The 22136-nt window shown below is 40.4% G+C and overlaps 1 protein-coding gene across 1 annotated transcript in view; it reads right to left on the bottom strand.

Annotated features, from left to right (window-relative positions):
- Positions 1-21920, bottom strand: part of PDE8B (phosphodiesterase 8B) — a 249015-nt gene extending 227095 nt beyond the window's left edge. Inside the window, exon 1 of the mRNA XM_090276403.1 lies at positions 21742-21920. Within this exon, the coding sequence (XP_090132529.1) occupies positions 21742-21777 (36 nt within the window). The 5' untranslated portion in view covers positions 21778-21920. The remainder of the gene's footprint in view (positions 1-21741) is intronic.
- Between the last annotated feature and the right edge of the window lie 216 nt (positions 21921-22136).

Here is a 22136-nt window from a genome sequence, read left to right as displayed (position 1 = left end):
AGACGGTTCCATCAGGGACACAGATATACACACACAGAAGTGTGTTAACACTTACTTTGAAAAAATAATCCAGGCCCAGAGAGAAAGGTCATGGTGGGTGGAAGTGATGGAGAAGATGTCACTGAGGAGATGGAGTGTGGCACTTAGAAGAAAGGGCAGTATTTGAATAAGTAGAAGAGAGGACAACCCAGAGGGAATGATAGGAGCTTAGGCCTAGAGCTGGGAACACAAACTGAATGTCTGAAGGACAATGAAGTACATTACTCCAAAGGTGAGTGGTGAGGGGAAGAGAATAGCATTATTTTGGCGGACGAGGTAGGCTACAACCAGGGAACCAACCAAATGCCAGACTAAGGAGTTTGGTGAAATTTTAGTCATTGGAAATCATTGAAAATTTTCAATAAGACTGTACCTTACAAGTGCTATTTTACTTAGATAAATCTGGTTGCACAGTCCAGGACCGGTGAAGGTAGTCAGGAATGAGGACTAGTAAAGAGCTATAATAACCCAGGAATGGGATAAGGACTCTTATGGACTGAGTTGTGTTCTTGCCCCTATAAATTCACATGTAGAGGCCCTAAGCTGCAATGTGACTGTATTTGGAAACAGAGCCTTTAAGGAGGTAATTAAGGTTAAATAAAGGCATAAGGGTAAAGCCCTAGTCCAACAGGACTGGTGTCCTTATAATAAGAGGAAGAGACACAGAGCTCTCTCCCTTTTTCTCCAGGTGTACTCAAGGGAAAAGGCCACATGACCAACACTGCGAGAGGGGTCATATGTCAGTTTTTGGATTCTGCACATTAAGCAGCACATGCCCCCCCCACCTCCCCTTTCCCAGTATGGCTAAGAAAACAGTCTGTCTGCCAAGACTTCTTTGGGTTCCTCTACAGTCTAGTCTACACAAGGATGAGTTTCTTGCTTCATGTCCAGATTGCTAAATCCGGTCTTTTGATACTTCTGCTTCAAGAACAGCTTTTGAGCCTTGAGATTTTACTTCTTAACTAGCTAAAGGTGCCTCAGTGCTGCAGCTAAGCCCGAGGGCCCTGCATTAGCACCTTCTGTGGTTCTCATATTTTAATCCTCTGCCTTTGGCTACTGGAGCTGTGAAAGGAGGTGTTCTAAAAGGCTTTTGGCAGAAAGTTTCTTCCTTCTCAGAGTCTGACATTTGCTCAGCGGCATGGCACTTCCCGTGTTACATCATGAAATATCTCCGAGGCAACAGCAGCTGGGGGCATGACTGATTGCTTCTTCATACCTCATATGATGTGGCTTGTAATAAATTAAGTTTGATATAGGAGACTTCGCAGGGTGTTCCGCACCAGCATTGTCAAACTTTAGCATATATCAGAATTGCCTAAAACACAGAGCACAGGGCCTGAGAATTTGCATTCCTAACTAGTTCCCAAAAGATGCTGATGCTACTGCTCTCAGGTTAAACTTTGAAAACCACTGTTATACACAAAGGAAGATATTGCAAAGCAAAACAATGAACAAAAAAAACCAAAACCTTCACCTTTGATGCTTTATTTTCTGAATTTTCTGAACCAAAATATAATTTGTGCCTAAACCTGAATGTATCATTATATAAAGGGATGTCACAAAACACTATCATTGGCAATTTATAAGAATTACAATGTTGTAGATTTCAGGGATCTCTAAAAACAGGTTTTCAGGAGTATTTGCCCTTTCTGAAACATGGGAATGGGTGGAGGGGTGGCAGGAGTTATAGAAGTAAATTTAATGTTCAAATGAACGCACACCAGCATAACTATAGATTTCCAATAGAGTACTTGATTTTTTCTTTCTCATAATATAGTGTTCAAGCCTGGAAAGGCAAAAGTCCACTAACTTTTATGAACAACAAATTAAGTCCTAGTAAGCAGGGTCTTGAGGACTGGCAGAAGAAGACTCTGTGGATTCAATCCAATAAGTACACAAAGCAAATAAAATAATTTTCAGAACACTGGCTGAATAACAATAGGTAATAATAATGTCTACTATTAAGTCTTGTACTTTATGTGTTTTATCTCTGTATAAAATCTCCATGTGTATTAGGTATCTCTGCATGCTTCTATTCTTTTACCCTTTGAACAGAAAATCTTTCCATTTACTATTAACATGAATTCCCACCTGGCATGGCTAAGTAATTACTCGCTTTCACCTGAGCATGGGGTCATCAAACACTTACAGGCTATAAAAATTCTACATAGCCCTTAAATAAATAAATAAATAAATACATTAAAAAATATATATAGCTAAGGCAATTCGCACTGAGATCTAATACATAAGATACAGATTCTTCTTACTGGGAGCTTTTTAAACCCCCAACATAAATATCACTTTAAAAGAAAAAAATAAAAAACCTCCTTAGACTTTAGTGGCATCATGTTAGGGAGAATGTAGTATGAGAATTGTCTCTTGTTAAGTTAAGGAATCAAGCCAGGATTTAAGATTTTCCTTCTTTTAACACTTTTGTGAAAGATGGAGCCCAGCCATAAAGTCTATACATTTATAAGACATTTTAAGCACTAAATTGCAGAAAGTTCAGTAAGAAATTCATAGTTCATTACAATTCAGATAGCATAAATTTCCAGATTAATTGCACTTTTAATATATTATGTTTGTCCTGTATGCACAGGTGAGTACAAAACATATATACTAATGAGTTAGAGATGCCACATCTACAAGAAGGAAGACTTGAATGTCTGTTGTTCTTACAATAGAACTCCAGCCATGAGGGCTTAGAAATTAAGCCTGGGAAATGTGTGAAAGCTATTTTGAAGCCTAAATACTGTATCAAAAGTCACGTGAGCCCCATTTGGAGGGGTTCTGTGGGAATAGAAATTAAGCACAGGAACTACTGAAGGAACACAGATAATTCTGCAGTAATAAACATAAACTATGTAGTGCAATTCTTGCAAATTACTTTGCAATATCAATAGTTTAGTTTTTTGTTATGGAACAAAAATGAAGAAAAAGAACACAAAACATCTCAGAGTACAGCTTCAAATAAAATAGTATTTTAAGATGGCAACCTTATATATAGGATCATAAATAAATATGGGTTTCATAGACTTATTTCTGGCTATGATAACAAAACAGGGACCAAGTTTGCCCTCCTTCCATTAATAACTAGAAAAGCAGATTAAATATATGGGACAACTATTTTCAGTATCAGACAATAGGTTCTCAGGACTGTCATCCTCCCCAAGAGAATGGGAACATAAGGGATACAGTATCACCTCAACGTCCACCCCGGCAGCACACTCCACAATGTGGAGAGGGCGCGGAATCCCAGATGGAGTCCAGTGGTGTGGCTGACTGGAGAAACAGAAGTCAAAGTTTGGAGAGACTTATGTGGCTGGAATTTATGGAGCAGTTTCCGAAAGAGGAAGCTATATAGACAAGGAACATTGAGGATCACTTGAAAGTTTGCTAAATACTAAGACATGCATGAATATGGGTGAAATTCCACAGACCAGGACGAAACTGACTGGAAAGCTGTAAGCTGAACAATTCACAGAGCTCACAACAAACTGGGAGCCATTCAAGTTCTCACCAGGCAGAGTGGAGAGTCCTTGCTGATTACTCAGGGCATTCAGCAGAGAACCCAGTGGATCATGCCTTAATAACAAGGTCAAAGAATGCTTAAAAGAGGACTACTCCAGATGTACCTTTAAAAGCTTAAAAAAGGATCCAGAGAAAAAGAATACAATACAGAGGATCAAAGATAAGAAAAAACTGTCAGTTAATATGGAGGAAAAATATCATTCCAAAAATGAAGGTAAGTAAAAGCTTTTACAGACAAACAATAATTGAGAGAATTCATCACCAGCTATCATACATTATAAGAAAAGTTTTAAAAGTTCTTCAAGTAGAAGGAAAATAGTATCAGTTAGAAACCTAAATATACACAAATGAATAATAAGCATTAAAATGGCAAATATGAGGATAAATATTAAATTCTTTTTCTTACTTTCACTGTTTTTAAAAGATAATTAATGCTATAGCAAAATAATTACAATGTATTGTGGTGTGTATAAAATATGCAGAAATAAAATCAATGATAAAAATAACACAAGGAAGCCTTGGCTGGAGTGGCTCAGTGGATTGAGCACCAGCCTGCGAATCAAAGGGTGCCAGTTTGATTCCCAGTCAGGGCACATGCCTGGGTTGGGGCCAGGTCCCCAGTTGGGGGCACCCCAGAGACAACCACACATTGATGTTTCTCTCCCTTTCTTCCTTCCTCTCTCTCTAAAAATAAATAAATAAAATATTTTAAAAAAAATAACACAAAGAATAGGAGGGAATACATGAAAGTATATTGTAAGAATCTTAATTATACACTATGTATAATATTATTTTAAAGTACACTGAAAAAAATGGAAGTAAACTGTGATAATTTAAAAAGTATGTATTGTAAATGTAAGAACAACTATGAGAAAAAGAAACAAAGAAATAACCAATATGAGATGGAATCATTAAAATTACTCAATTAACACAAAAAATGCAGAAAAAGAGAAAAAATGAGCAAATTGAAAAATAGAAAACAAATATTAATGTGATAGCCTTATATCCTACCATATAGATATTTCTATTAAGTTAATACAATTAATTATATTAAATGTAACTGGTCTAAGCACTCTAATTAAACCAAGTATATACTGTCTCAAAAATCTACTTTAAAGCAATAAAATAGAATAAGCTATACCATGCAAACAATAAACATAAGAAAGCTGGGTAGCTATATTGATATAAGAAAAAGTAGATTTTAGAACAAGATAAACTCAAGAATAACAAGGGGCATTTTATCATAATAAAGGGGTCAATTCATCTAGAGGATATAACAATCCCAAATACAAATGCCCTCAAGAGCAAAGCTTCAATATCCATGAAGCAAAAACTGATAAAACTGAAAGGAGCAACAGACAAACCCATAATCAATTATATTTGGAAACTTCCTCTTACAGCAATTGATACAACAAACAAAGCATCAGTAAGTATATAAAATGCTTGAAAAATACCATTAACCAAATTGGAATAATTTATATTTATAGAACCCACTGCCCAATAACAACAGAACGTACATTTTTTAATTTTTTTAATTGATTACTCTATTACAGTTGTCCCAATTTTTCTCCCTCTGTCCCTGTTTACCCAGCACCAACCCCACTCCCTCAGGCAATCCCCACGCTGTTGTTCATGTCATGGGTCACGTGTATAAGTTCTGTGGCTACTCCATTTCCTATACGGTACTTTACATCCCCATGGCTATTCTGTAACTACTTATTTGTATTTCTTAATCCCCTCACCTCTCCACCCATTTCCCCACACCCGCCTCCCATCTGGCAACCACCAAAATGCTCTCCATATCCATGATTCTGTCTCTGTTCTTCTTGTTTGCTTAGTTTGTTTTTTTCAATTCAATTGTTGATAAATATGTATTGATTGCCATTTTACTGTTCCTAGTTTTGATCTCTTCTTTTTCTTAAATAAGTCCCATTAACATTTCATATTATAATGGTTTGATAATGATGAACTCCTTTAGTTTTTTCTTGTCTGGGAAGCCCTTCATCTGCCCTTTGATTCTAAAAGATAGCTTTGCTGCATAGAGCCATCCTGGCTGTAGGTCCCTTCTTTTCATGACTTTGAATATATCTTGCCAATCCCTTCTGCCTGCAAAGTTTCTTTTGAGAAATCAGCTGACAGGCTTATGGGAACTCCCCTGTAGATAATTAACTGTTTTTCTCTTACTGCTTTAAGATTCTCTCTTTATTTAACCTTTGGCATTTTACTTATGATGTGTCTTGGAGTGGGCCTCTTTGCATCCATCTTGTTTGGGACACTCTGCGTTTCCTGGACTTGCATGTCTATTTTCTTCACCAAATTAGGGTAGTTTCCTTTCATTATTTTTTCAAACAGATTTCCAATTTCTTACTCTTTCTCTCCTCCTTCTAGCACCCTTCTGATGCAAATGTTGGAATGCTTAAAGCTGTCCCAGAGGCTGCTTATAATATCTCATTTTTTAAAATTCTTTTTCCTTCTTCTTGTTCTGATTGCTTGTTTTTTGCTTCCTTATGTTCCAAATATTTAACTTGATTCTTGGCTTCTTCCACTCTACTGTTGCTTCCCTGTAAACTGTTATTTATTTCAATTAGTGTATCCTTTGTTTCTGACTGGATCTTTTTTATGCTATTGAGGTCCTCCCTAACTTCCTTGAGTATCCTTATAACCAGTGTGTTGAACTCTGCATCTGATAGATTGTTTATCTCTATTCTGTTTAGTTCTTCTTCTGGAGTTTTGATCTATTCTTTTATTTGGGCCATGTTTCTTTGTCTCTGCAATTTGGCAGCCTCCCTGTGTTTGTTTCTATGTATTAGGTAGAGCTGCTATGATTCCCTGCTTTGGTAGCATGGCCTTTCATAGTAAGTGTCCAATAGGGTCCAGTGGCACAGCCACCCCTATCATCCAGCTGGGAACTCGAGGTGCACCCTTCCTGTGGGCTGCATACACCCTCCTCTTGTAGTTGAGCCTTGATTGCTGTTGGCAGGTCAATGGGAGGGATTTACCCAGACCAGTCAGCTACAAGGACTGGTTATGACCACCGACCATCAACCTTGGCCCTCTGTGGAGGATCAGCTGTGCAGAGGCAGGGAGCTGGTGCTCTGACATGGTCTGTAGCTGTCCACTGGGTGCTCAGGCTCTGGAGTTTCCTGGGTGGTACAGGCCAAGGTCAGCCCCCACCTGTGATCTCCCCAGAGTCCCCCTGCCTGAGCTATAAAGCTATCTTAGATGGCTGCTACTTGTGCTGGGCTTGGAGATTCCCAGGTGAAACCAAGTTGTGAATCTAGGCTGGCTGCTGCTAGTACCAGGCCTAGGGCCAATCAGCAAGTGGTACGGGGGCTGGGAGCTTACTGAGGCCAGCTGTTGCTTGTTTGATAGGATTTAGGAAGTTGTGAAGCATGAGCCAAGACCAGCCATTTATATGGAAAAGTCACAGTTAACAGTCTGAGTGGGCCCATAAGTTGGGTGGGGCAGAGTCTCAGGGCATCTTCAGGGCAGGGCAGACAGTGTTAGCTAGGATGATAGAGATACAGCACCCACTGGCTGACTCTGTGGCTCTGTGGGGAGAGGGCTCTGAAAAGGGACAATAGTCTCTGCCCACCTTTCTGTCCCCCAGCTCTGCCTTGATACCAGAAACTTCAGTTCCTCCCTGTGTGCCAATGGTGCCTTTCAAACTGCTACTCCCATGCTGGAGCTCAGAGGAAGTGAGTCTAAGTTCATGTGTGGGTCCTTTAAGGGCAACTGCTTGTGACTCCAGCAGTTCCTTCCACAAACTCAATCCCCGCTGTTTTTTTGCAGCCAGAAGTTATTGGGCCTTATCTTCCTACCATTGGAACCCTCAGCTGGGGGGGTCTGGTGAGGGGCTGGGATGTCTCACTCCTGAGATATCCCTCCTGAATATTTATCCACTACACATGGATGTGGGACCAGCCTGTTCTGCGTCTCTGCCCCCCCCCATCCATATGGATGATGTGGTTTCTCTAATTCCGTAGTTGTCAGACTTCCATTCCACTCAATTTCTGATGGTTCTGAGTGATGGCTATCCTATAATTTAATTGCAATTTTGATGTGCCACCATCTTGACTGAAAATTCTACAATGCACATTTTTTCCAGGTGTACATGGAACATCACCAAGATATACCACAGCCTAACTCATAAAACAAGTCTCAATCATTTAAAAGATTGATATTATACAAAGAATATTCTTTGACCACAGTGGATTTAAGATAGAAGTCAAATACAAAAATATCTGGAAAATCCACAAATATTTGGAAATTAGACAATATGCTTCTGAATAACTCATCAGTCAAGAAGCACAAGGAAAATCAGAAAATAAGTGAACTGAATAAAAATGAAATCAGACTTTGTAAAGTGGCACTTAAAAAGAATTTTATAGCTTTAAAAGTTTTTATTAAAACATAAAAGGGTCCAAATCCAGTGATCTAACTTAAATCTAAAAATAAAAAAAAAGAACAAATTAAATTCAAACTAAAAAGAAAGGACATAATATGAAATCAGAAATTAATGAGTAGGAAATAGTTAAACAACAGACAAACTCCATGGTTTTCTGAAAGGTCAATAGAAATTGATAAGCCTCTAGCAAGACTGGCCAATAAAACAAAGGTAGCACACATCGGTTGCTGACATCAGAACCTTATGGGTATTAAAAGGGTTAGAAGGGAATATAACACAAATAAATTTATGTCAATAAATTAACAATTTAAATAAAAAGCATATTTCTAGAAATACCCAAAGTACCAAAACTCACTCAAAAACTATTTGAAAATGCAAATTTCCCATATTTAGAGGAACATTCAAGCTTAATGCAAAATTTGATGCAGATTTGTTGCTTTACTCAGTCATTTTGAATGCAAGAGCCATACTGTACACATGCTCGCTCAATGGCATCTACCATCCCCACTGACTAGTTACAGTGAACTTGTTATTGTTCATGTATGCATATTCCAGTCCACTCTCCTTGGCTGCCAGTTTACGTCAATGTCCTGCAAACCATTTTTGTCATATTAAGAATTGCTGGACTTTTTTCCAAACAGACTGTGTATACCCAAAAGAAACGATAACAGATATTCAAAAACTTTTACATGAATGCTCAAAACAGTAGTATTTACAAGTCAAAAGGTGGAAATAACCCAAATGGTCATTAACAGATGAATGAACAAACAAAATGAAGTATATCTACACGACTGAATATTATTCAGCCATGAAAAAGTATTGTTACACGATACAATGTAGATGAACCTTGAAAACATTATTCTAAGTGAAATAAGTCCAACAAACACAAATGACACACACAATGGTTCTAAATACTTATATAAAATATACAGAATGAGCAAATCCAGAGACAGAAAGCAGATTAGCTGTTGCCAGGGGCCAAGGGAAGGGGAGAATAGGGAGTGATTGCCTAATGGGCATGGGATTTCCTGTTCTGGTGATAAAATGTTCTGGAACTAGATAGTAACAGTGGTTGCACAACATTGTAAACATACTTAATACTACTGAATTGCATACTTTAAAATGGTTGAGATGGTGAATTTAATGTTTTCTGTATTTGCCAAAATTAAAAAAAAATAAAACCCAATCAATAGAGTTCACCGCTTTAACAGAATAAAGGAAAAACAAAAAACAAACAAAAAAACAACACCATTTCAACAGAGGTAAGAAAAACTTTTGACAAATTTGCTACCCATTTGTTACAGAATGAGGGTGTCCAAAACCCCCCAGAGCTTGTGGCTGGGGGATGGGGAAAAGGAAGCAGCTTTTAAGATGCCTTTGCATGCCTTGGGCTAGTGGCTAGTGTCTTTGTTACGCAAATGGCTTTAATACTTCCAAGGCCCAAGAAGATGGGAAGGGTCTTGGACCATGGGATGGTACTGAAAGACCTTACAGAGCCTGTGTAAGGTTCTGTGAATGGTCAGAACTGGTTAACACACCCACTGTGTCAGAGGACGCAATCAGGGATTTAAAAAGCAGCTGCAGACATTTTACTAGGGCTCTCTCCATGCAGCTTGGTGAAGGGGGCTCTCTCCATGCGGTTTTGAGAAGCTAGGTTCTCCATGAGGATTAAAGAAGCTAAGTTCTCCATGCAGTTTTGAGAAGGTTCTCCACGCTGTTTTGAGAGGGAAACACCATGCGGCTTTGAGAAGGCAGTTTACAAGGAGGCTGAGAATCCACGCGGTTTTGGGTTGAAAGCTGGAGGGCACCACAACACAGAGAGACCTCTCCAATCAGAATGAAATGATTGGCAGCTACCGGTAAAGCTGAACTGTGTCTAGGAAGTAGGGAAACAGTATCTCTAACTTTTCTAAAACTAGCCTGGTTTAGTAGGGGGAGGTAGAACTATGTGTTTGTCGGTGTTTTAAAGAACATAAGACTTAACGATATAAATCCACAAATAATCTAAATCTACATAACTATTAAATAAACAATTATTTTTCTTTTCACTAAACTCTGGTATTGAGAGTTATAATTCTGGCGGGAGGCAATCGGGCCCCTAATTAAATAGCCTGTGGGTTCTGTTTCAAATCGGAGCAGCCCAGGGGTTCTGTTACACATTCATGACAAGAACTCAATCAGTTGTGGGAATAAACTTTTACAATGTGATAAAAAGCATCTATGAAAAATCTATAGCAAGCATCAAACTTAAAAGTGAAAGATTTGAATGCTTTTCCCCTAAGGTCAGGAACAAGGCACAGAGGTGCACTATCACCATAACTATGTTGGAGGCCCTACCCAGTAAAATAAAGGAAGAAAAAATAAAATAAAATATACTCAAACTGAAAAGAAAGAAGTAGAACTTTGTTTATTCACAGAAAACATAATTGTGAATACAGGAAATCCTAAAGACTCTATGAAAACAGCTAATAGAATAAATGAATTTAGCAAACTCACAGGATATAGCTCAATAAACAAAAACTAATTGTATATATTAACAATAAACAATTGAAATTTGAAATTTGAAATACTATTTACAGTGATATTCAAAAGCATAAAAATTTCTTTCTGGACCTCCTACTGAAAGCTACAACACACTACTGTTATGAATAAAGAATCAAGCCAGTGACTCTCAAACCAGTAGGAGATAATTAACAGATAAACCATGGAAAAGGGGCGAGGAAATGACATTCCGCAGCTCCTCACACATATCTCTGGGATCAAAAGGAGGAAGAACGCTGTCACCAAAAACAGAGAAATGGGAAGATATAGCTAGACAACTCTGTAAGTAAATTGGAGATAGACCTATAACAAGATTACCCTTAGTTAATCATGTTAGATTGTGAATCTGGATTAACCAGTAACACAGAAACGGGGGAGAAGGAAAGAGGAGGGGGAGCTAATCACATTATTATAAAACCAGTTTTCTTTGTCTACTTCCCGCACACATGCTCCTGGCTGGCAGTGCGCCTGACTCTGCAGACTCGTGAATAAATGCCTCGCTTTGCTGCTCAAGTCCTGTGTCCTGGTGTTTTATTGTGAGCATTTCTCACGCTACTAAGAGAAATTAAGAATTTTTAATTGGAAAGATATAGTTATATAATCTATTTGTATTTTAAAAAACCCTCAATATTGCTGTGATGTCGATCTTCCTCAGTTGAGCTATGGGCTCAATACAATTCCAACCAAAACCATAGCAGGGCTTAATTTTTGTAGAAATTGGCCAAGTAATTCTAAAATTTGTGTAGAAATGCAAAGCATCTAAATTAGTCACATGATTTTTTTTTTTAAAAAAGAACAAAATTGGAAGATAAACAATACTGATTTTTAAATCTAATATAAAGCTATAGTAACTGAGACAGAATAGTGCTGGCATAAAGACAGACAAATAAACCAATGGAATGGAATAGTGCCTATATATAAACTAATATTTTTTAGGATAAATTAATTTGCAGTGGAAGTACCAAGATAATCAATGGAGAAAATATACATTTTTTTTTCAACAATCAGTGCTAGAATGACTGGATAGCCATATGCAAACACAAAATAAACAACCCTCAACCCTTACCTTACACCATAGACAAATCTTAATTTGAAATGATCACAGAACTAAAGAATCTAAAACTGAAATATTTCTAGAAGTAAACACAGGAGATAATCTTTACAAACTTAAGGTAGGCAAAGATTTCTTAGAAAGACTGTAAAATGCATGGACCATAAAAGAAGATAAACTGGAATTAATCAAAATTGTAATAGTCTGATCTTTTAAAGATAACTTTAAGAAAATAAAAAGGCAAGTCACAGACTGGAAGAAATATATATTCAAAGACTGGTATCAAGAATATATAAAGATTTCTTACAATAAACAATCAGAAGACAAATAACTCAAAAATTGGACAAAACATTTGGAATACACACTTCACAATATAAGACATTAAAATGGCTAGTAAGCACATGAAAAAAATCCTCAGCATCATTAGCTATCAGCAAAATGCAAATAAAACCATGAGATGATATCACTATAGAGCCATTAAAATGGCTTAAATGCAGAAGACTAACAATGCTGAAAGGTAACAAGGATGTGGAGCAACTGGAACTCTCATGCCTTACTGATGGGAATGTAAATTGGTACAACCACTTTTGGAAAACAGTCTGACAATGTCTTATTAAACAATACTTACCAGACAACCATGAAATTTCACTTCTAGGCTTTCACCCAAGAGAAATGAGAACATATGCCCAAGGCTTATCCATAGCAGCTTTTAAAATAATAGCCCAAAATTGGAAACAGTGTAAATGTTCATTACCAGGTGAATAAATAAATGAATTATGATACATTCATAAAATGGAATACTACTCAATGATAAAATGTGACAAACTACTAATACACACAGCAACATGGATGATTCTCAAAGTCATTACACAAAGTGAAAGAAGACAGGCATGGAAGTGTACATGAATGATTTCATTGATATGAAACTCTAAAAAAGACAAATCTAGTCTACCAGAATAAAAAGATCGGTGGCTACTTGAGGTCTGCAGTAGGGAGAAAGAGCACTGGGACAGAATGACAGAACTGTTCTATATCTAGATTGTGGTAGTGATTACCTGAACATAGTATATAATGACATGCTTTGTCAAAACTCATCAAACTGTACACTTCACAGGTATATCCTTTATTATGTATAAATTATACCTTAGTGAAGTTTATTTTTTAAAAACTTGCAGCATTTGCCTGATGTTATAGACTGAAGTGTGCCCTTCAAAATTAAAAGGTTAAAGTCTTAACCCCCAATGTAATAATATTTGGAGATAGGGCCTTTAAGGAGGTAATTAAGATTAAATGAGATTATAAGGGTGGAGCTCTAATTCAATGGGACTAGTGAGCTCACGAAAAGAGGAAGAGACATCATAGAACTCTTCATGACTGCACAGAAAGGAAGGCATGAAAAGAAGCCTCAAAGAAACTAACCCTGATGACATCTTGATCTGGGACTTCTAGCCTTCAAAACTGTGAGAACATAAATCTCTGTTGGTTAAGTCACCCAGCCTGTGATATTTTGTTATGGCAGCCTGAGCACAAGAAAATAATAAACTCATCATTCCTTACTATTCACATGATTCTTGGGCCTATTTTAATCTTCAGCCAACTGAGGTTCTAGAATACGTATTTAGAAACGAGCAGTTGTTTTAATTCTGTAGAAGGCCTTGACAACAGATCAGACAGCCAGCTCACCAAAGTGATAATGGGAACACAATTGTTGGACCTGTAAAAGCAATCATTGAAGCCAGACAGACATTGTTGGGGCCAAGTGAAAGGAAGATCACAGGAGCACCTCCATCACCCCCCAATTATGTGTTAGATCAGGTATCAGTGCAAGAATTGCTTTCTCTTAGCTTCTGGTTGAGCCTCACTTGGCACTGGCCCCAAAACTATGGATCATGGGCTTCTCACTCTATCATCCCATTTATCAGATAAATTTCTGAAACCCATGATTCCATTGGTTTTCATCTTTCCACAGACTACGGTTCATTTATCTAGAGCAATATTCTTCAGCTAACAAACTATCTTAGGGTCACTCAAAGGCTGGTTATAAGGGAAGGCTTCCAGGGGGAGGTGAGCCTTTATTTTGACCATTGCTTCACCCTGGCTTGTCTCAAGCTATTCTCAATACAGCAGCCAGGGTGATGCTCCTATAACTGTAGTCAGATTCCATCTGGCTTAGAGTCTTTACAGCAGACACAAGGGCCTCTGTGGTCTGGCCCTCTATGACCTCTCTGACCTTGGCTCCTACTGCCCTGCTCTTGCTCATGCTCCCATGCTGCCCTGGCCTCCTTGCTGTACCTTGAACATTTGGACACACTCGTCCAGAACACACCCGTTATTCCTCCTGCTTGAAATGTGCTTCCCAACTAGCCACCTGGCTCACTCGCCACTTCCTTCAGACCTCAGCTCAAATGTTACTTTTCCACTGAGGCCTTCTCTGACCACCCTTAACAAAGCACCATTTCCCAATCCCATCCTGGGGAGTCCTTTCCTGCTTTATCTGCTTTCTGGCACATACCGCCATCTAACTTTCTTTCTCTCTCTTTCATTCTTTAGCATCACCCAACACTAGCAGGTGAGCTCCAAGAGAAGAGACTCTGTCTGACATCTACTGGATACTCAGTCATTACTTGTTGCATGAATAATGGAAGCCTGCTCCTTCTACAGATAAGTCAGAGGGGAGAAGTGAGCATCCGTGGCCACCTGCAACCCCCCTCCACTGCTCACAGCTCTCACTGACCTCCATATCCTGAGAGGACAGAGACCAGTCCTGTGCATTGAACATATGCCCTTAAAGGCGGGGCTGGGAAAAAACAGGAAGGTCAGTTATACCTGGGCCCAGGCAAGAGGCCATCTGGGTGTTTGAGGCAGACAGAGACAGGTAACTCAGTGTTCCCCTCCCTCCCTCCTCCAAGAGCCACACTTTCCACCAGGGCTTCCTGGCCAATGTGCTGCCCAAACTGCTACAGTGTGACAAGATATCGATGCTCTCAGCCCTAGGACCACCCATGCAGGGCCTGGAGCACAGAGCCTTGTCCACTGACTCCACTGTCCCAGCCAACACCGTCATTGTCCTCTGTATGCTGTGATGCAAAAGGGTTGGGACACATGAATGACTCTTCCTCCAAGGAACCCTCCCCTCTACTTCTTTCACTATCTTCTCTCACCTTGTTGCTTATTTTCCTCTTTTCCAGTCCCTGCAGCCCCTGGATCTGGGTGAGCTATGGCCTTTCAGACAGAATTTATTCCCACAACACGAGTGACACCTTGTTGAGAACTCCGGTGCATGCTGCATAAAAGGCTGCTCAATAAAGAACAGATGGTGAAAATACTTCAGTGTCACTGTCCCTCTGAAAGTGCGCATCTGGGATAAAACTCAGTTCTTCCTCTTTGAGACCTGAAACTGTTTATTGCAAAATAATGTTCTTCAGGCATAAATGCTGTTGGAGGGTCTGACAAAGATGCTCATAATAAACCCTTTGTCAATATTATTTATATTCATCTTGCTAATAAGATTCCATCATCAGCCAGGATAGGATCTTGAACTCCTTATCCTTCTAAAGCACTCTCTTCTGTTACTAAGAGGCTCCTTTGTGCAGTTTCCAAAACAGAGGAAATTTGATGGAAGCTACCTGAAGAATTTAAAATTTCCTCTTTATATTCCATTTCCATAGCAAGGAAGATGGTCTTGAATTTTCTTTTAAAAAATACTAAATGGAACCAGAAGACATATTCTAAAAACTTAGGGAAATCACTTGTTTCCTATTATTTAATCAGCTATGGCTAATGTACATACGTACAAGGTAACAAACACATGCAGTGTTAATACACTTATTTATCAGGTCACTTCCTTAGCAAAGTCTCAACCACTTTCTGAGTAATGCTATTCCTAGATCTCACTCAGGAGTAATATTTACAGTGAAAGATATTAGTTGGCCATATGTGTTAGATAAATTTTTTTTTCACCCATTTGTATGTCAGTTGAATTTTCTTAGTCATCTAGGGAAAATTTTGGAAACTCAAGGATCAACTAGGGTAAGAAACTAGGGTAAGGCAAGCAAGACAGCTAGGCCACAAAAGGTAAGGAGGCCACTCACTCTCAAATGCTGACCCAGTACTTGAGGGCCTCCTTCAATTTTGTATCCTAGGCTCCTCGCTTCTAAGGAGGCATGTTGTCTTGAGGTCAAGCAAGCAACCTATGCCACCAATCTGCTAGCTGGGGCCAGACAACATCTGGGTCAGAGGATGTGTACCTTAGTGCAGGCAGGGGAAAGCAGACTGCTTGAGAGACAGGAGACGTAGTTTCCAGTTCCTCTTCACAACTTCTGACAAATAGCATCAAATCTAAGACACCATTGATTATATAAAACACCATCACTTTATGTACCACTAAGAAAAAAATTTTTGCCCATTAAACTGTGATATAATGGCCTAATGACAGCCTATAAGATACAAGAATTGGTCCCATTAGCCTCTCACAGCTTTGACTTTTCTTTTTTACATATGTACTGAAGAATTAGATAATTTCTCCTGCCTTCAATTTAGATATTGGACATGTGATAGGTAATCCTTTTGCACATATCTAAATAACAAAACTTGAGTTTAGTTTTATGTACTGGTGGGCACCTTTTCTTTAACAGCACTTGGCTGCTACTTTGCAAGAAGACAAAACAAGACTGAAATTGCATCATTCCTCCAATGACAAATATTTGCTTTATCAATATCAAATTCTTATACCTCATGGTCTATTTCCTTGACTCTGTGTAACCATGTAAACAATGTTTTGTTTCAATGCCAAATCACAGCGTAACCTTTTGAAGTCATCTTAATCAGCAATTAAACTCAACACATGTACTAGCGACAATGCACCTACCTCAATTGAAATACCAGATTTGTTGAAAACGTTAAGAGCTAAAACTGAGTCGATGCATTCACAGGCAATGACAAGTACATCACAACCACCGCCTGGCCAAGAGCAGTTTATAAGATGCTGCCCCACCAGCAGTAGTGGTCACAGACTAAGACTGGTAACCAAGTCGCAAGACACACTTGTCTTTAATCCAGCACTTTACTCAGCTTTGCAGTAGGAAACAGGACAGGAAACAAAGTATGCAGAGTATCTGCTGTCTCACAGAAGGCCCAGCAACTCCCCACGATGCAGAGCTCTGCTTCTCTCCACCACATGAGGGATGCAGAGCTGCTGGGGACTCCATCTGCCCCAGCGACACCACTGCCTTGGTTTCTTACTGACTTCTATATTGCTCCAGTTCTGCAAACCCAAGGCCACATGACAACTCCAAGCTCACCCAGTCCAGGTGCAGTCCCAGGAATATAGAGTTTCACAATAATCAAGACAGATAATCCACCCCAGGTACAGAGCAAGGTCGTCTTCCCAGGCAGGTTAATGGGAAAGGTTCCAGGCCATTGACTGCAAAACACACCCTGATTCCAGGGTCATTACAATGGGAAAGGGTACATCTCAGAAAAAACTGAAGTGCTGCTTTGTAAAAAATCATTTAAAAATAATTTTAACTGCCAACCCTAGCTGCCTCAACTGAAGTGAGGATGATAATATAGAGGGCTATTTTAGGGGACAGTCCCTGTATTTCTTTTCTGCTCTCAAGTCTAATTGTGAGCCTATGACTTTAATTTGTGTAAGCTGTTGGAGTTTAAAAATGGTCATGCAATTACTGTCATACAATGTACACATGCCTCCCAGGCATGCACTGGAAGCCCTGGCAGCTCAAATAGCAGAGCCCCTGGGTGGTCTGTGCCCCTGGGACATGGGGCAATCACATTGGGCCTGAAAGGCTCAATGAGCTTCTCAAGTTGTGAATAATAACAGCCACCAGTTTTGACTCCATAGTGTATACCAAGCACTTTACCCACCTTATCTCATTTAATTATGACAATAACCCAGACTACAGAAGAAGAAACATTGCTGGTGTGGACTAGAGACAGAGAGAGACAGAGAGAGATATTCTATGGAAAGTAACTTCAAAGAGTGATCTCATCATAAATTCCTAACTGGACAAGTTATGGAGGGATGTCATACCCTAGGCATATGACATTTTAGTAAAAGGTTTATCTTTGCTTTAAGCAAGCCCCATCTAATGTTTCTATGCATCTAGGCTAACACACCTTAGAAATAAGCTATAACCACTCTCACGAAAGCCCATCATCTTGTTAATTAATTAGATCCTATAATCTAATTCTTACCTTGCTTCCTTGCACCTCCATGCAATCTTCCTTACTTTCCTTATTTTCAAATGCATAAAAGAAACTGCAAACTGTTATCTTCTGGAGTACTTGAGATCTTGCCCTCTAGCATACTTGATCAGTTTGGCTCAAATAAATGCTTATTAGTATCCTCTACAGATTTGGGTGGTCTTAAATTGACACCAAGAAGAGTTGAAGGAAAATTATTTTTCCTCCCCTACAATGGCCACCTACAAGCCAAGCAGAGAGGTTCTGAAAAAAAATCAACCTTTCCAACAACTTGATCATGGACTTCCAGCCTCTAGAACTGTGAGGAAATAAATTTCTGTTGAATGAGCCACCCAGTTTGTGGTGCTTTGTCATGGCAGCCCTAGCAGCCTCATACACAGTCCTATGTGTTCACCATACCATTTCCTCTTTCTAGACACAGGAAACATTTCCCAGTTTCCATGCATCGGAATGAGACCCGTGTAACTGGCTGTGACCAGAGAACTGTAAATAAAATAAATATGCTTCATTTCCGGACTGAGGCAGTTCAGAGGAAGCATTAATTTCCAGTCTCTGCCCTGGGATCACAGATGGTCTAGATAGTGCAGTTACAAGATGGCAGAGTGCTGTCAGTCTGGCTCCCTGCGTAATTGTGCGGAGCTGGGAATTCTGCTAACCTACTTTGCACATATAATGTGAATGAAAAATAAACATATTTTTTAAGCCATGGAGGTTTCAGGGTTAATTTTTAACTGCAGCCTAGCCTAGCATCATCTCACACACAAATCTACCTCAGAAATACCAGGGTACCAAAAACGGACATTTCAGAAGTTCATGTGCCATTAGGTGAAAGCACATTAAATTTCTATTTAGGTTTAAAAGAAATCAAATACTAAAATTTTCATTTGTTCAACCTCTAGTCGTACATATTTCCACAAAAGACATTGGCAACCAACAAGTCCTACCACCCCTTGATCCATTCAGATTCATTGATTTACCAAAAGTCCAAAACATGTTACTGGAAGAACTGTAGCATAAACCAGAAATTACATTTCTTTTTGTGCAGGCAAGTTGGCAGTATCTATTAAAAAGTATATATCAAAGAGTATTCACATAGCAATTCCACCCTAAAGAATTGATCCACCAGGAACAGATATCTGAACAGGTGTACTTAAAACATATAAATAAGAAGATTCACTATGCTAGCACTATATTATGTGATTGTGAAAATTTAGAAATATTACAAAAGCTCATTCATGGGGAATTGGTTAAATAAATAATGTTTCATCCATCTGCACTCAAATCAATAGTGTTAAAAAGAAAGAGGTCAATCTCTTTGCTCACATGAAAGATAACTAAGTCATATTGATAAAATCAAGAAAGGATAAATTATAAAAGCAAAAGAAAATCAGCACTAATGAAAGACTTATTAACCTCCATACACTGAGGCTTAGTAGGCACTTTTTAGCCACCCCTCCTCCTCCCAATTGCATAATGCTTGGATCATTGTAAATAAACCCAAGTAGCTTGTCCAGCTCTACCACCTACCAGCTGTGTAATCTCAGGCAAGAAACTTCACTTCCCTCACCTTTAAAGCTGAAAAAATAATAGCACTTCCTTCTGAAGGTGCTAATAAGATTACAAGAGACTATTACAAAAAAAAAAAAAGTGGGTAGAAAGATCCTTGGTACATAGTGCTTAATAGATAATCACCATTATGATAATGATGATGATATTCATCTCTTGAGACCTGAAGGAACAAGGTTTTTTTGTAGTTGGTGTTGTATTTACTTCTGCTTTTTATAAAAATCTCTTAACAAATGATCTAGTAAGAAAACATAATAAATCATCCTGCTTATTTCCCTTCCTGAAATAAAAAGACAATGCTTTTTAAAGGAGTGCCTACCTCAATAAACTCTTTCCTATATGTAATGTAGATTCTAAAGATAATTTTATTATTATTTTACTAAACTGATAAGGTGCTTTTCTGAGAAGTTAATATTAACAGAGTCATTCCCAGGTGCCTCCATGATATTTGCAGCAACTCAGCCCTCTTCTACTGAGGATCAGTTTGGGGCTTCGCCACTACTCATTTCTGCAACAGTATGGCTATGGAAAGGGTCTTTCACATGCACAAAAAAAGACCTTTTATGAAATCACACTCTAACTTAAACCAGACTTTCTGTCTGAGATCCTTTGCAGTGCATTCTAAATATTAACTAAACCAGCCAGGCTTATTTCCATAGACATTAAGCCTGAAAGATTTGGGTAGCTCTATAAACAGATTGGAATTAAAATTCAATTCACCCACAGTTCTGCTCCAGTATCTTTCAGGTCCATGGATGCTCTGTGGAACCAGTACAATCTGGACTACAAAGAACTAGTGAGCATTCGTAGACTTTCTAAGCTTGGCAAATTACTGCCACAATGGACGCCAGAATTAATGGTTCTTTCTGAACCTCTTGTGGCAGCTGAGGCCCAGACAGGTTGTGGCTTGCCCAAAGTTTCACAGCTGGTCAGTGGTGTAATTAGGACTAGAACTGGCTTCCCAATGCTGGCAAATTACTGTCCTCCCGTTTTTGCTTCTTGGAAAACCTAAGTTAAAAATAGCTCATTCAAGGTTGTACGGGCAGTCAAGCAGAACTTGCAGCGCCAGCCTTCAGATTATAAAATCCTAGAGGAAGAATTCTCTGCCCCTCACCTTTACCCCGCGGGCCCTGTTTAAACGTTTTTCTTGACTGTCTCCCAACACACGGTTTAGAGAAGGTCTCTCTCCTAGATCAGCATTACGTGTTTAACCTCAGGTTCCTACACCAGCCTGTTACTGTCAGAGCAGGCACGCCCCCCAGCGCCCTGACCTGGTAGCGGCCTGCTAGGGCTGCAGGGGCAGATACCCACTGCTGTACTACTGTGGTCTTGCAGATCGCCCACAGCAACTGGAGCCGGTGAACTGCTGTCAGATTGAACTAGAAGCGGAATCGATGGGCATAGATAGTCTCGAGGGTATACAGAGAAGCCTACTGAAGGCCAAGGACCCCTGGCCAAGCTTTTGAAAAGGCTGGTGCAAGCCTCACCTCCCGCAACAAAGCAGGGATCACACCTACTTGATCCTGGTAACCAAGGGCACTTCAGTTGACACTGCCGCACAGGAGAGTGCCCCCCAAGTTCAGAGTGTCAGTCGCCTGTGCAACTTCCCCCTTGGACGAAGCGCCCCTTCCTGCTCCGCAGACCGTTCTCCTTGGCACCATTCTGCGACCCACAGCATGAGACCCTTCTTTGCACCCATGTTCCATCTCCCCCACGTGAGGCGGGTAGTTTGAACCGCACGCTAGGTCTGTCTGCCCAGCAAATGCTGTCCCAGAAGCTGCGTGCGGGTGAAAGCGGGTCCCTCCAACACCAAGTCCCCAGAGAGCGCTTAAGTGAGGGCACTGAGTCTTCGCGAGCCAGAACACCCCCTCCTCGTTCAGGTCTGGGGCTCACAGTGGTTCGCTTCCCGAGAAGGGAGGCAGCCACGCAGCAGCGACTGGAAGCACAAATTGGAAAGCAGGGCACCACCGCGCAGAGAGCGTGGGAACTCGAGCGCAACAGGAGCCAGTGGAGCTGGCCCGACCTCGCAAGAGTTGGGCTAATGGCCCGGGAAAGCACCGCTGCCGCCGTGCAGCGCCATCCAGAAGCAAAGGGCGATTGTTTTATTCGTAATTTTAAGCCTGATGTTTACACCAGACACTCGAGGTGCTTCCCTCCTGGAAAGGAAGAACGGAGTTGGGCACCACGATACCCGGAGACTAGTGGAAAAAAGAAAAGAAAGAACCCCTTCCGAACAGCGGGGGTTCCTGAAAGAGGGTCCAGGGACAGCTCTGGGTTTGTGCCTGTGACCCCTGAGTGCTCCGCCCAGCTCGCCCCGCGAGCCCAGGTGCCCAGATGGAATAGGGCGGCCCTTGGACACGCAGACCCTGTACTGGGCGCTCACCTGGCGGGTGCTTGGCCAGCAGCGATGATGGTCCATGCCGGCAGTAGGCGGCTTCTGGGCACCCAGAACAGAGGGCACAGGGCTGCCGCACCCACACCCCGCACCCCAGGCCTGGCGACCACGTGAAGGGTCCGTAGATCTTACGGACTCTGGCCGCGAGCCTGAGCCTCTTTTAGCCTTTACTCCCGAGGCACGTCCGAGGCCGGAGGGTGCCTGGGTCCTAGCGCCCCTCCGAGGTGTGTAGTCTTTCAGCTTGATTAACACCCCCCCACCCACCCTCGCCAAGTGGCTCCGCCCCAGGCAGCACCTCTCTCTCCCCTAGGGGGAATTCGAGTCCTGATGGAGCTGCTGAACCTGGAGCCTTTCTTGGGGACTCAGGATTCAGGGACCAAGCT

This window comes from Furipterus horrens, unplaced genomic scaffold (assembly GCF_987537825.1).
Source record: "Furipterus horrens unplaced genomic scaffold, mFurHor1.1.pri manual_scaffold_5, whole genome shotgun sequence".
Classification (NCBI taxonomy): domain Eukaryota; kingdom Metazoa; phylum Chordata; class Mammalia; order Chiroptera; family Furipteridae; genus Furipterus; species Furipterus horrens.
This window is presented reverse-complemented; position numbering and strand designations above follow the sequence as displayed.